This window comes from Meriones unguiculatus, chromosome 7, assembly GCF_030254825.1.
Source record: "Meriones unguiculatus strain TT.TT164.6M chromosome 7, Bangor_MerUng_6.1, whole genome shotgun sequence".
NCBI classification, from domain to species: domain Eukaryota; kingdom Metazoa; phylum Chordata; class Mammalia; order Rodentia; family Muridae; genus Meriones; species Meriones unguiculatus.
The window spans coordinates 77,092,557-77,108,830 of NC_083355.1; the positions used below are offsets into that span (position 1 = coordinate 77,092,557).

At 46.0% G+C, this 16,274-nt stretch overlaps 1 protein-coding gene across 1 annotated transcript in view; it reads right to left on the bottom strand.

The window, feature by feature from the left end:
- Cdkl1 (cyclin dependent kinase like 1) overlaps positions 1–6,395 on the bottom strand; it is a 46,890-nt gene extending 40,495 nt beyond the window's left edge. The window contains exons 1-2 of the mRNA XM_060387575.1: positions 6,072–6,395; positions 5,300–5,557 (exon numbers count right to left, since the gene is read on the bottom strand). Coding sequence (XP_060243558.1) covers positions 5,300–5,467 — 168 coding nt within the window. The 5' untranslated portion in view covers positions 5,468–5,557; positions 6,072–6,395. The remainder of the gene's footprint in view (positions 1–5,299; positions 5,558–6,071) is intronic.
- Between the last annotated feature and the right edge of the window lie 9,879 nt (positions 6,396–16,274).

The following is a 16,274-nucleotide window of genomic DNA, read 5'->3' on the forward strand; positions in this document are numbered from 1 at the left end:
CATACTTATTTGTTTTTTGTTGGTCTCTTCTTGTTTAAACAGGTAGAGGTGGCAGCAAAGACCAATGCCCAGGACATGGCAGAGTTTTGTAAACACTTGCCAAATGGACATGTCAGTTATCTTGTGCACGAACACCTCACCAAAAACACCAGCCGAAAGCACTTCATTTTTTTTTTTTTCTGTATGACAGAAAGTTGATTTGAAAGAGGCACATTGAGCTATGTAGCACAGCACAATTTTATTCCCATCACCAGAGTGATATTAAGGGTCTCTAGAGGATGATGTGACTGATTTTAGTCAGAGTAGTTGTTTGTTTTTTTTTGTAAATTTATGAGACTATGGTGCTGCCTGCTGCTCTAAGGAGACAAACTCACTTTTTTTTTTTTTTAAACTAGCACAATTATATAACCTAGGAAAATTCTGATTGGAACTTACGATATTGAGGAGTTGAATCTCAAAGTGTGTCTTTGTGAGCACAGGGACACATCTTTGTTTAGGTGGTGGCATAATATAAAAACCAGATTAGTTTTGTATAAAGGAGTCATATTTTCCCCCTCCAGGAGGTATGAAATAACGCTATTTATAATGTTTCCAGTTTTTAGAGGGAAAAAACTTCTTGCAAAAATCTTAGCAAGATAAAAGGTCTTGATAATATAATTCCCCTGGTTACAGCTTCCTGATAGGACTTCACACGAGAAAAGAAAACACGGAAGAGGCGCTGCCTTAAAAACCACCCAGCTGGTTGCTAGACAATTACCTCCCACAATTACATCTGTTTACAAAGAGCTATAGGACTTAGGAAGTTGGCAGTGGCTACTGGGCCTTACACTACTGCCAAGTACAGTCCAGAAAAGATCTACACAAGAAATTATCAATTTTGTTACAACACGCAACCCCAAAAATCATCCCCTCAAAGGCAACTGTAACCATGTAAATGGTATTTTGTTTTACCAGCTCTACTTCCTCTGCGTAGGAGAGCACTTGATGTGGGAATTTTTGTTTTGTCCCCAGATGTAGTATAAGAGTCACGATATTTACAGTGCACAAGACAAATGATATCACTGTTTCACTGATGGGAAGTGAAGCTAAGAAAAGGGACCAGCAGTACACAAACACCCACTGATAAGTACTGCACAGCCAAGCCATGTCTGATGTGAAAGTTAGATGTTATCTTCATTGTTCTAGCTCAGGAAGGTCATGCTTCCCACATAAGGTGCCTTCTCTAGTTTTGATATTAAAATATCTAATCTTTTAAGAAGAAGCGGTTAAGAGAGTAGTTAGTGGTTGGTTGTTTATATTTTTATTTTTTGTTGTTGATATTAAAATATCTAATCTTTTAAGAAGAAGCGGTTAAGAGAGTAGTTAGTGGTTGGTTGTTTATATTTTTATTTTTTGTTGTAGTTTTTTTAAGTCCTGAGTGGGCTGAGGGTGTAGCTCAGAGTATAGCACATGCCTGGTCTAAAGGAGAAACTTCCCTACCATGGAGTTCACATCTAGCCTGGTCTACAGCATAAGACTGTTTCAAATATGGGAAAAAGAAAATACAGTGAGGTATAGTGGTACAGGATTACGATCCACGTATTTAACAGGGCTCTCTGAACAATCCTGACAACTCTACCTCAATAGCTAAAGAGGAGAAAAACATTGCATTTCGAAATGGCAATGGTCCATGAACCCAAAAGTCTGCAAATGACAGCCTTTTAATAAAACATAACCTTAGTGGGGTGGGCAGTGGTGGCACACTCCTTTAATTCCAGCACTCATGAGATAAAGGCAGGCAGATCTTTGAGTTCAAGGCCAGCCTGGTCTACATAGTGAGCTCCAGGGCAGCTGGGGCTACACAGAGAAACCCTATCTCCAAACAAACAAACAAATCATCATCATCACCACTACCACTACCACCACCACCACCACTATCATCATCTTCTTCTTCACTAGATATCCTTTTCAAGAGAATAGGGGGGATTTTTATGCCACCTACTTTCCAAGAGCTGAGCTCGGGAACCAACTTTGCACAGCACACAATTAGGCTCAGGGAGAATTTACTGGATCAATGAAGAAAAAACAACTTCATCTAACAAACCCTTAATTTCACTTAGTTAGCAAATACGTACCACATACATATGAGAAATTAGAGATCTATAAATTTGAAGAGTTAGCGGCAAAGAGACATAAAATCAGTCATCTCCTACCCCCTCACTTAGACTACAGAAGAAACACTGAGCGCCTGCTTTAGAGGGTGGGCTTCCTGCTTTGAGATCAGCTTTGGCGTACAGTCCTGTTCTCCGGAACACATGGGTTTTCAGCTAAGAGCACAGCCTCTGTCATGTTCATCACATGCCTCACATTTTCCCCCTTAGATCACATTTTTTGGGGGTGGGGCAAGTGGAGCACATAGATGCTACAAGAGCACTGTGGGGGTCAGAGGTCAACCTGGGGGAATTGATTCTCACTAGATTAGTATTGGCTTGTTAACACCTACTTTTCCTTAAGAGTCTATTTTATTACCCCCCCCATAACCTCAATAAAAACATTTATTGGAAGCCTAGCAGGTTCTGGAGAGTGTTCCAGAAGGACACAGAGCTAGGGACGCAAGATGCCCAACCTAGAGAAACTCAGTTAAGTCAGAGAGCTACACCTGGAAATGTGATGACAGGTGCTGAGATGTGCTCAAACGTGGTGACAGCTTGGGGCAGACACTCACAGGGGCAGAGGAGACAATGTCCTCCGTTCTCCTAGGGACGCATTCTTTAAATTGACATTTGTTTTTATTTCGGTGGCTGGAACACTCAGGTGTTACTGTGCATGGTGGAGGTCAGAGGTCAGCTTGGGGGAATTGATTCTCTTCTATCCTGAAGGTCCAAGGGATCAAACTGAGGTTGCCAAGCTTGGTGGCAAGTCTCTCTAGCCCCACATTTTTACTTCTTATTAACCCGTTGAAGACTGGGAATGGATCTCAGTGATAAAGGCTTTGCTAGTTTGATAAAGGCGCTGGGTTCAATCCTTAGCACCACAAAATAATAACAATAACAATATTGATAATGATGATGATAAATAAAGCAAAGAACAATGCAACGATAACCTTCTACTGAGAAAGTTAAAATGGTCAGTGGCTCGCAAGCACAGATGGCAAGCAGTGGCTGTGCGGAGGGAGTCAGGCAGAGGCGTCCCAAAGTGGACAGGCACAAACACTGCTGAGTTCACCCCTTCTGAGGGGAGGATGCACTCAGACACCTGGCCAGTGTCTTCTTAGAACAGACAACAACCTGCCAGTCACACGCATCTCAAAACCCAAGACAGAAACTTTCTTGTTGTCCGTCCATGGTAATTTACCCAGAGTTGCTGCTTCCCACCCACGGTCCTCATCTAGACAGGTCTCCATGCGTTTAATCCATGGGAAAGGATTTCTAGAGAGGCCTGGAGAAAATGGAGATGCAAGAGTAAGAGTATGGGGACTGGGAGGAAGGGAGGGGTGCTGCAATCAGGATGTAAAATGAATAGATATAATATAAGATAAACATACTAAAATCTGTACACCTAAAGAAGCTAAGCAAGAAGGAGGACCCTGGGTAAGATGATCAATCCTCTCTCAGAAAGACAAACAAAGTGGACATTGGAAGAAGGAGGAAACATGGAACATAGGAGCCTACCACAGAGGGCCTCTGAAAGACTCTACCCAGCAGTGTATCAAAGCAGATGCTGAGATTCATAACCAAACTTTGGGCAGAGTGCAGGGAATCTTATGAAAGAAGGGGGAGATAGAAAGACCTGGAGAGGACAGGAGCTCCACAAGGAGAACAACAGAACTAAAATACCTGGGCACAGGGGTCTTTTCTGAGACTGATACTCCAACCAAGGACTATTCATGGAGATAACCTAGAACTTAGATGTAGCCTATGGCATCTCAGTCTCCAAGTGTGTTCCCTAGTAAGGGGAACAGGGACTGTCTCTGACATGAACTCAGTGGCTGGCTCTTTGACGCTCTCTCCCCCCAGGGAGGAGCAGCCTTGCCAGGCCACAGAGGAGGACATTGCAGCTAGTTCTGATGAGACCTGATAGGCTAGGGTCAGATAGAAAGGGAGGAGGACCTCCTCTGTCAGTGGACTTGGAGAGGGGCAAGGAGAAGAGGGAGGGAAGGTGGGATTGGGAGGGGATGGGGGAGGGGCTACAGTTGGGATCCAAAGTGAATAAACTGTAATTAATATAAAAAATAAAAATTTAATTAAAAAAATAAAATAAAATTTAAATAAAAAGAACAAGAGTATACCCCTGACACTTCCCTTGCTTTTCGCTGATGGAGCTACTCTTCCCTAGCCATGTAGGGGTCAGAACATAGAGGCCATACTTAGAAGCACAGCTGATTTCCACAGTTGCCAGGGCCTGTCTCATTCTACGCTAGGAACTGGATCTCCTCTTCGAGAAATTCAGAGAAGGAGAAGAGCCCTCTTGGCAAACTAAGAGGGAAAACGCTTTTAATCTTGAAACGAACACCCCTCACACCAAGCACTGGGAGTCACACAAGCTGTAACTAGTAAGTGGACAGCGCCGCCGTTTTGCGTACCAGGATGCTTGCTCTCAGACAGGACACTGTGAAGGTCGGCAGCAGACAGCCTCAGGTGTCACGAGAGCCAATCACCTTCTCCAGGTTCGGAAACAGGTAGGTTCAGGTGTTGGGGGTGATAGTACGATGGGTGAATTTGTCATATATGCCAGAGGACCGAAGTTTGGATTTCAACAGCCCCGTGAATGCTGGGGCCTGTTGGGTCCTGCAGAAAACTGGCTGGCAGTTCATCGACTCTGGGACCTTGAGGTGGAGAACGGTTGAAGAAGACGGCCAGTGTTAACTTCTGGCCTCCAAATGTCCACGTCGTGTACACGCAAAGCACATGCTCCCACTCACGTGAACACCTATGTACAAATGCATACACCCCCACACACACACAGCCCAAGAAAACAGGAAAAACGAATTAATAATACTACTAGAAAACAGTCTAGAAGCTTAAAACTCAAGAACTAATGAAGTTAAGTTGTTTTCAATCCTGCCTGTCAGGGACTCTTGAAAAGACCCTGGCTGCCACTGACATGAAGAGAGACTGGTCCCTGCGGGCGGGGAACGAAAGGCTTCAGTCTCCCTGTCCTCGAGCGCTGGGCACCTCTCCCCTTCCCCCGGCCTTCTCTCTTACGTAACCAGTTCCCGGCGCACAGACCCGGATTTGTACCGCAGGCGACCCAAGGCTGCGAGGGAAGGAGGCAGAGCCCACAGCATCTTAGCTAACCCGGGAAAAGGCGATGCAACTACCTTGAGCATGCGGATTTCCCGGAGGGCGATCTTCCTTATGACAGGGTCATCTTCGGTTTCCAGAAACCTCTTGATGGCCACGACCTGGCCCGTGTCCCTGTTCCTGCACTTGAACACCACCCCGTAGGAGCCCTCTCCAATCTTGCCGATTTTTTCGTATTTCTCCATCCCGGAGGAGCAGGTCTTCGTGAGAATAGGTTCTCATCCAGTCGCTCGGGGAACGCGAGCCCCCATCAAGTAGGGGCTGCGGTCGGGGATCTGGAGGAAACACAAGGGCACGGGATCAGGGGCAGGCGGGTGCGGACTCCACCCCCTGCCCGTGACATAGCGCCCAGGGCTGGGGGCCTACAGGTGGCTGGCTGCCGCGGGCGACCCGAGGCCGACGGCCCGCCTCATGCCCTCCGAGCTAGCGGCGCAGCCGGCATCCTCCGGACGAGCCGGGCTGTAAGAGAATCTGTCCACTTTAACGTTATGGTTCATAGGTCTCAGGACACTTGAGGCGGCCGCAGCACCGCGGAGGCGAAGGGCTTCCCCGGCCCTCGTTTCCGGTCTTAGTTTCCCGCCGGAAGAAGACATCCGGCGGGCATCCGGGGTCGCGGGGACTCCCCGGGGCCTCTCGGCCCTGCTCGTGCGGCGCGGCCCGCCGTCCCGCTGGGTCGCCGCAGCGATCCCCATGGGAACGGCCGCGCGGGCTGGGCGGGGCCGCCCTCCGCCCCCGCGCTGCAGGATGGTGCGCGGAGCGTCTGCAGGGAAGGCACGGCCAGGTTCCTACCTCACAGGGCTCGCTCCTCCGCGTCCCCTCCTCGCCCTCGAACCCCTGCAGAGCGGCGGCTGCGCGGGGCCCGCTGGAGCTTCAGAAAAATGAAGGAGCAGGAGGCGGTGGAGGGAGACGGCGGGTCCTGCCTGAGCCCGTTCGAGCGGCAGGGATGGATGTGGGAAATCTTGAGATAAGGCAGCGCGCTGCGGGACAGACAGCAGCCTCAACACTCTGTCAGGCCTCTCTCATCCCTTATGCTAGGCGCCAAGGTGCGCGCTCGCTGGCTGCAGAGAAAATGCACAGGGCGAAACCTTGGCCAACCCGGGTCGAGGAACGTGGCATGCAAATCTGCCCAGATGAAGCTGGGGCCGGGCACACAGGGCGTGGCGGCTGCCAGGCAGAGGGAGTACAACATAGTGAGGTCCAGGGACGGACCGGTGGTAGCCTGGGATCCTCCCCCAGAAATCCTGTGCAAATGTGAATCCCTGTTCTTGAATTTTGTCTTCTCAATAGCTTTGCCCTTTTCAGGATGTCATAAGAATGGGCAGATGCGGTGCACAGCTTTTGAGACTAAGATTGTCACTTCACAGAATGCATCCGAGATTCACACACACATCTTACATTTACTTTTACATCTTTCTTTTTTACTGCCGGGTAGCATTCTGATGCATGAATATACGGGTATTTGTTTATTCATTCCTGGCTGAAGGATATTTTAATTGTTTCCATTTTTGGGTGATTATACATGAAGCCATTATAATTGCCATGCACAACCATGAACATATGTTTTCATTTTTCTTGGGGAAATACTTCAGAGAGGTTTTCTGGGTTGCAGGTCAAGCCTATCTTTTGTAAGAAACTACCGAAATGTTTTCGTCTCTGGCTGCTCCATTTTAACCTTCCAACTATTGTAACGTTCTCAGGGCTCGGCATCCTTGCCATCCTTTTGATCTTAGCCACTGAAATAGAGGGCTAGTGGCTTCTAACGGTTTTAATATGAATTTGATTCTCATTCGTCCTATAGATGTGTTCTCACTTCAGGGTTCTAAGAAGTTTATGTAAGTCCTTTGGAATTTTTGCACAGATTTTCCCACCAAATTGGGGAATTTTAGCTTTTCTTAATGAGTTTTTGTTTCTCTTTTCACTGGGTAGGTTCATTAGTGGCAAGACCACATTAAGAGTGGCAAAACCATACCCCTTGTATTGCCATTGAAAGGAATCTTACACTAGTAAGCATATTGCTAGCTGTATTTATTTATTTATCTACTTATTTATTTTTAGCTTGCTGTAGGCAGCCTCTAAAATGGTCCTTAATGAGCCCGACAGCTGCGTCCCTTGGGGCAGGTCTTCTTAAGATTTACCCTCTCCATTCCCTTTCAGGAGAGAAATTTTTACCTGACCTCAGTTATATAGGTGTATAAAGTAAGCTTACAAGTGAATGACAGATGGTGGTGGAGCACACCTTTAATCTCAGCAGTCAGGAGGCAGAGGCAGGTAGATCTCTGAGTTTGAGGCCAGCCTGGTCTACAGAGCAAGTTCCAGGACAGCCAAGGCTACACAGAGAAACCCTGTCTTGAAAAGCGAACAAACAAACAAAATAAACATTCTGAAATTAAATCATGAAGAAATCCATCTTAAAACAATTCCTTGGGAGTCATGTATGGTGGCTCCTTCTTGTAGATCCAGGAGGCTGAGGACAACATAGGCAAGTCAAGCCAGTCTAGTCTACAACAAAACAAAAAACAAACACCCCCTCCCCCACACACACACCAAATTCTTTGGTGTTTATAAAATTTTATCATTTATTAAAGACAAAAATGGATATGCTTGTTTATTTTCACGTAAAACACATTTGATGCTGCAAGAGTATTTTCAACGTTTTTCAGAGTTGAGGGATACCTCAATTTTCTCATACTCAGTGCTGAGATAGTGTCCTGCTTAGCTATGTGCTAGAGAACAGCAGGCGTAGATTTAGGGCCATTTCAAAAATTCTTGGAAATTTCGTGCTAAATACCAAGCCAAAATTTATTTAATGGCTTTTTAAAAAATGAAACTCGGGTCAGTAACTCAAACAGTGATTAAAAAAACAAACACACAAAACATTCTAACAATGCTAGCTAAGGAGATATTAATTGGACACTTACAGGCTGAGAAAGAACTACAGCAAAGTATTAAAAAAACATTTGTCTTCCCAAAACCAGACCATCACGCACTTACAGAAAAATCGCTGAGCTGAACTTGGGTACTCGAAATGAAAAGTGTGCACACTGCTCAGGGCAAACAAACTGCACACTGTGTGTTCAGAGCAAAGGCGGCAATGAAACGACATGATCCATCGCAGCTGAGCACCCTCGGAAACTTGTTTGTTCCTTGTCCGATTTCGAATGAACCTTCGGTGGTCCTGAATTTAGAAACCTTTCACTCTTTCTTGACACCCTCATCCTGTAGCTTAACCCGCCATCTGAGAAACCGTGCCTGAGCGTGTGCGTCTGTCTACTGACTTATTTTTAAGGGCCTGAACACACAAGGTGATGGAACGCCACTTTTGAGATCATGACTCTGCTGCCTTGGGTGTCCTCACTGATCTGCTCTGAAGAAGGCTGGGTGGCGTGCTGCAAGTGCTCCATGGAAATGAACTGACAGGCCAAGAGGCGGCAGAGAAGGACGGAGGAGCCTCCTACAATAGTTCTTGAGAAAGTAAATACTATCAGCAACCCTGGGAGTGAGCTTGGTGGGTGGTCTCCAAACCATGGACAACTTCAGTTCAAGGAAACCTAAAACCGAAGTTCTCTTTAATCCCCATTTCCTTAGTTAACAAGAATCGATTTTTTGCTTGTTTGTTTTGGCTTCTTTTTTTTCCCCTTAAGATTTATTTATTTTATTACGTATACAATGTTCTGCCTGCATGTATCCCTGAACGCCAGAAGAGGGCACCAGATCTCACTATAGATGGTTGTGAGCCACCATGTGGTTGCTGGGAATTGAACTCAGGACCTCTGGAAGAACAAGCAGTGCAATTAACCTCCGAGTCATCTCTCCAGCCCCTGTTTTGGCTTTTTCAAAGACAAGGTTTTTCTGTGTAGTCTTGGCTGTCCTGGGCTCATTTTGTAGACCAGGCTGGTTTCGAACTCACAGAGATCCACCTGACTCTGCCCCCTGAGTGCTGGGATTAAAAGTGTGTGCCACCATGCCTGGGTATGACTGTATTTTATCTAAGGTTTAGTTTAAAGTTAAGTTGTTTAATTCCCAATGATTTAAGAAATTTCCAGATACCTTTCTCTAATTGATTTCCTGTTCAATTCCATTGTTTTCAGAGAACCGGCTTTCTAGAATTTAAATTATCTGAAATATGTTAAGGTTGGTTTAATGGCCCGAAATTGTAAAAGTAATTTTTGTTCTCTTGTTTCAATTATTGTTTCAGAGGCTTTCTGCCTCGTTCTGTTAACCTAGGCCTAGTCCTGGAAGCTTCTAGCCTCCATACAATCTGACTTAGGCCTAGAACATTTTCAGCCTCTGAAACTTACTGCTGGATAAGCTCATCCTTTCTTGCTTACGGAGCTCTGGGCTGGCTGGTACAACTCAGCTGTTCTGGCTCAAACTCCTCTTCCAGCTGACTTACTCAATCTGGCTTCCCTCTTAGCCTCTGAACTGCACTGTGTGTCCTAACTCCAGAACTCTAATCTTTTGGCTCCTTCTCATTCTCTGGCTCATTCGGTCTTCACCTGAATTCTCTTTCTGCAGCCCATCTCTATTATCATCCCAGTAAAACTGTCTCCTATTTGCCCCTAAAGTAGCTTCCCTCTCCTTTCTCTTCTCTTGAGAGCTGGACATAACTTATTTTGTCAAATCTTTCTCTGATTCATCACTATTTCTGCCACACCATTTTCAAACACGGGTGCTTCCTTCTACAAACTAATTTTACCTACATGGTTTGGGATTAAAGGCCTGTACCACCACACCTAAGCTTTTCTTTACCTGAAACCAGGCTGGCCTTGAACTCAGATCTGCTTGTCTCTATCTCCTGGATTAAAGGTGTGTTTGTATTCCAGCCAGATCACACAGACCTAGAAGATCTTTGCCAGAACAGCCATGTTCTGAATTGACATTTCTCTACACAAAATATAGTTTGTGTTGGTAAATGTTCTGTTTTGACAATGAAGAAAATACTTTAAGTGAAGTGAGGGTGTCCATGTGAATTTTTCCAGTGCTACCTTGTAGAAAGTTCATATCAGGTTAAATAAAGTTTGCTTGGAAAATTAACTTTATGGACTCCGCAAGGTTCAGTGCCCAAGGATCGTGGAACTAAGCCAGACCCAGCGGTAGTTAGAGTGTGATCGGGTACTCTGGCTGCTTTGGCCTAAGCAGGCAGTGGACCAGAAAGCTAACGTGACTTCCAGCTGCGAGTTGTTTTGTTTGGAGAGAAATTGGAGCAAAACATCGGAGAACAACTTTGAAAGGGAGACGAACAGTTAGTGTCAGCACAGAAGAGGATACTGTGGGTATAGACTGTCAGAGGTCCTTTCAGTTGGCAAGCTCAGAATTGGTTTCGATTAACAAATCCTAACTCCCAGGGTGGAGCTCCCAGGAAGCTGAGAGACTGCTGTGTGTGCAAAGAAGAGTGAGACCTTGAAGTCTGCCTCTTGTGGTGGTCTCTCTGCGGCGCTGCACCCGGGAGAGGCTAAACAGCGCCGGGAATTTTAGTCGCTTACGGGACTCACAAACAGTGGAGCAACACACAGCAACAAAAGCGCCTGTGGTCTGGAGTCACGCTAGGATTGTAACCTCCTGACCTGATCCCGAGCATGGCGATTTACTGTTGCCCAGGCAACGGCCTCCACCGAGCTCATAAACACCTCAAGGTGGTCACTGTGCTAAGCATATTTTTGCAATGATCTTTCTAATAGCTTTACGTAAGCATATCATAGACAATGTTATCCTGAAGATTCCGAGGAGAAAATAGAGGCCGAGAGGGTGAGTAGGTCAGGAGACACAGCTCACAGGCCCTTATCCTGTGCAATGCAGCACAACCCTCCTTCTTGTTTAACCTTCCTGGGAGATGAGCCTTGTTGTTCCTTTCCTTCTCCTGTGCCTCAGCAGCCTCCCCACGTGAAGCAATCCCAGTGGTCAGGCTGCTCTGCCTCCATGGGCTGGGCAGGATGACGATGCTTCCTCATCCTGATCCTAGGACCAGCGCTAGCAGTATTTCCCCCAATTCTGTTTCTTATAAGGAAGAGGGGGTTGAGTCACAGACATTGGACTATGCAGACATTACACTAACACTATGTAGCAGCTTGAGGAAATCGCTTGCATTTATTTTTCTCTCTTCAAGTGAGTTTGGAAAGGAAACGGTTTTCAGGGCACATACAAATAATCCTTAGTCTTTACCATGGGAACACTTACATCTCAGGCTCAGTGTATGTGTTTTCTCTCATCTTCACACCAACAGCGCAGGTAGTCATCAGCCTTAGTAGTTACTAACAGAAAATAGCAGGTACCTCTCTGTGCTATAGCAGTTGCTAAGGTCCTGGGATGCTGATCAGTGTGGAAAGGCTCACTGTGCCACCTGGGGTTGAAACAGGTTTCAAACTTAGCCCTACCTGTTTCCATATGGATTAAGAACACCTAAGCACACCTTGGGAACCTGCCTTTGACCTCCAGAGCTTTAGACACTGGAGCGGACCTGATGGCCCAATCTCAACATGCAGCTGGTGGCCCTCGCTTCTATTAGAAGGCAGGCTGGAGCAAGCCTGGAAAAGCAAGCCAGTAAGCAGCATCCTCCATGGCCTCTGCCTCAGCTCCTGCCTCCAGGTTCCTGCCCTGCTTGAGTTCCTGCCCTGACTTCCTTCAGTCATGAACAGTGTTGTGGAAGTGTAAGCCAAATAAACCCTTTCCTTCCCAACCTATTTGGTCATGGTGTTTCATCACAGCAACGGAAACCCTGAGACATATATGGAAGCCAGTCCTTTCAAAGCACCCCTTCTTCTTCTAGGGCAAGTGGTTCTCAACCCCTTAGGCAAATCCCTATCTCCAAAAAGTATTTACATTATGATTCATAACACTAGTAAAATTACAGTTATGAAGTTGCAATGTAATTAATTTTATGGTTGGGGGTCACTATAACATCAGAAACTGTCACAGAATTAGGAAAGTTGAGAACCAAAGACCTTTCCTTTTTAATTTTTTAATTTCAATTTTTATTTATTTATATTAACTACAGTTTATTCACTTTGCATCCCAGCTGTAGGCCCCTCCTTTGTCCCCTCCCAACCCCACCCTTCCTTTCTCATCTCCTCCCATGCCCCTCTCCAAGTCCATGGATAGGGGAGGTCCTCCTCCACCTCCATCTGACCTCAGCCTATCAGGTCTCATCAGGACTGGCTGCATTGTCTTCCTCTGTGGCCTGGTAAGCCTGCTCCCCCATTAGGGGGAGGTGATCAAAGAGCCAGCCACTGAGTTCATGTCAGAGACAGTCCCTCTTCCCTTTACTAGGGAACCCGCTTGGATACTGAGCTGCCATGGGCTACATCTGTTCAGGGGTTCTAGGTTATCTCCATGCATGGTCCTTGGTTGAAGTATCAGTCTCAGAAAAGACCCCTGTGCCCAGATTTCTTGGTTCTGTTGGTCTCCTTGTAGAGCTCCTGTCCTCTCCAGGTCTTTCTATCTCCCCCTTCTTTCATAAGATTCCCTGCACTATGCCCAAAGTTTGGCAATGAGTCTCAGCACCTGTTTTGATACCTTGTTGTGTAGACTCTTTCAGAGGCCCTCTGTGGTAGGCTCCTGTCCTGTTTCCTGTTTTCTCCCTCTTCCAATGTCTATCCCGTTTGCCTTTCTGAATGAAGATTGAGCATCTTACCAAGAGTTCTCCTTCTTGCTTAGCTTCTTTAGGTGTACAGATTTTAGTATGTTTATCCCATATTATATGTCTAATATCCACTTATAAGTGAATATATACCATGTGTGTCTTTCTGTTTATGGGATACCACTTTGCAAATCAATCTGGTGCTTTCTCAGACAATTAGGAATAGCGCTTCCTCAAGATCCAGCTATACCACTCCTCGGCATAAATCCAAAAGAGGCTCAAGTGCACAACAAGGACATATACTCAACCATGTTCGTAGCAGCTTTATTCATAATAGCCAGAACCTGGAAACAACCCAGGTGTCCATCAACAGAAGAATGGATACAGAAATTGTGATGTGTTTACACAATGGAATACTACTCAGCAATTAAAAACAAAGAAATCATGAAATTTGCAGACAAATGGTAGGAACTAGAAAAGATCATCCTGAGTGAGGTATCCCTTTCTTTTTTTAAATCAATTTATTTTTATGCATGTATATATTTTACATATATACATATGTATATGTATATATATACATATATATAGCATGTACATATATGTATATATAGCATGTATATGCCTGGTGCCTGTGTGGCTCAGGAGAAGGCATTCGATCCTCTAGAACTGGATTTATGGATGGTTGTAAGCCTTGCTGTGGGTACTAGTAATCGAACCTGGGTTCTCTGCAAGAGCAGAAAGTTATGTATGAAAACGTTGTTTAACTCTGTATAACACACGCTGAGCTTTGGGGACAGCAGATTCTCCATCAAAAGAGCACAGAGCACCGGAACCCAGTTTTTCTGTGTGTCCATGTGTCTGTTTTTCCTTTATGGAATCAGGTCCACTCCTGGGTCTCTGCTGGACCTGGCAATAATACATGTAAGTTCATGTATAAATATACATAAGTAGTTTAAGTGATATTTTCTCAATTGGGCTAACAAGGCTCATCCCAAGAGCTATAGCCCATCCAACAAAAACATCAGGCGTGAGAAGCCCACTTTGGTGTCTTCACTCAGGGTTGTCCAAGAGATTCCCCAAACATTACAGGCTGTTGCTATCACCTTTGGCTGCTCCGGAGGTGGAAAGTGTGTCCTTGTTGTTGAAGACATCATGCACTTTGAGCTCAGGACCTGGAAGACTTGAGCTGGATCTGACCTGAACGTCACCTTCCTGAGGTCTAGGTTTCACGGAACTAGAAGGAGGGAGGCAGCCAACCTAGCTATGATGCCTACGAACCACACCGATGACCAGAAAATGGCACAATAAACCTAAGGGCGCAGTAGTGGCACACTACTATACCTTGGCAGCAACCAACAGCTCTCTAATTGGGCTTAAGGCCTGCTCAATAAGAGGGAAATCATGCCTGGAAACCTAGGCAGTGAAAAGCAGGGCTAGTGAAGCCATGGATCTTAGAAGAGGACCTACAAGCAACACTTTGCTAAATCAGCATAATCCCTAACTACATCCTGAATATCTATTCTTATACCCACAGTCAAGTGCTCTCACCACTCATCAAGGAAACTTGTCTTTGCCACGGCCAGAGAGCATTATAGAAAACCACAACCAATCAAAATGCAGAGTTGTGGAGCCCAGTCCCGACTGATACATCCCAACTGATACACAGTTCTTGCACCTAAGGCCCAGGGATCTTTTCAGAAGGGGGAGGGATGGGGCAGAAAAATTGTAAGATTCAAGGGAACAGGAAGTTTGCTATGGGAGTGTCTCTCCTAGAAATGCCCGAGAAGCCACACCCTTTGAGTCTCACCAACATGGCTTGCCTAAACATGTCCTGAACAAGCAACACACTTAGTGGACATGCTAATGTGGGAGGGGGAAAGCTCACAGGGCCACAGGCACAGACAGGGAACTACAGGCGAGTAAGAAATGTGGGAGAAACCGTCTTCCCCAGGGAAGAACACACTGTAAAAGCTGGGCCCTAGAGTGTTTTCTGAGACCCCAGTGCTAGGCTGGAGTGAGGCTGGGAGACAGGCTGGCTCCCTGGGGCTTTCTGGCCGGCCAGCCAAGCTCAAACTATGAGCTCCTCATTCAGTGAGAGCTCTTGTTTCAAAAAAAAAAAAAAAAAAAAAAAAAGGTGGTGACATAGAGGAAGACACCAGATGCCAATCTCCACATCTAAGCACACATGGCTATACCACACACACACACACACACACACACACACACACACACACACTAGGGGCTGAATAATTGTGTTTGCTCTCTTCAAAACTGATTGGCATTTTATTAGTTTAGTTTTGTTTCTATAATAACAGCCCTGGCTGTCCTGGAATTCACTTTGTAGACCAGGCTGGCCTTCAACTCATAGAGATCCTCCTGCCTCTGCCTCTCAAGCGCTGGGACTAAAGGTGTGCATCACAACTAAGATGTATGTTAAGAATATTAGTGGCACTAGAAAATGGATGATCTAAGAGATAATACTAAGAAGCAGAAACCTTCAGAGATTGGCTTTAGACATCCTTTGCCAATGAGCACCGCATTGTTCCCCTGTGTCTTCATAAAAGGTACTGTAGGGAACCTCAGAAGTCGGCTCAAGACACGCCAAGACCAAGTTCTCAGCACAAAGGAGATTTATTTGCCCCCTGCGGGATAGCGGGCAGGAATACGGAAAAGACAGGAGACAGAGAACAAGGGAGAAGGATAAGGGAACAGGGTAAGGAGTATCTGTCCTGAAGGGAAAACGACTGCCTCTGGATAGAGAGGAGACAGTTGTGACCCACAGGCAAACAGGGGCTTATAAAACTAAAAGAGGGATCCCCCACCCCTAAGATGAGGTGCTTAATTTTGATTGGGCATATTAATCAGGTGAGCCAAGGGGAGATTTTGGTTTTTGCTGGATCTTGGTAATCAGCCTCAGGAGGAGGAAGTGGTCAAATAAGGGAATAGACCTCGGTGGCCGGCTTTGGGAATGTAATCTAACAGTTTTTAGTAAGGCAAAGGGACCAGGGGAGAAGGGCGAGGCCTGCCAGAGCCACACGCTGGAGTGGGCTGGTGTCCCTCAGACATGGTGGGAAGTTCACAGGGAAAGCGTGGCAAGCAGCTGCGTCTGCGCTTGCCGCCTTTAACATTCTAACCTCACAGGTCTTAGGAAGCGAGGCGAAGGGACACAGATATTACTTGCTAGATGACCTTTGCCCTTTACATTGTTCTCGGTGGTGTTCTAGCCCGCTTTAGGGATCCTGTTTATACGGTGGTCCCCACAAGGCAATCCGAGAGGCAAAATGTTGCCTCAGGAAATATTGTCATCAACGTTCTGTAGCTCCAAATTAGTCCAATTAGTTTTGTGGCTCTGTTGGGGCTAGAGCTCTCTCTAGAATGCATTCCCTTTGGGTTCCAGCAGGGAGAGAAGTGGTGGGAGA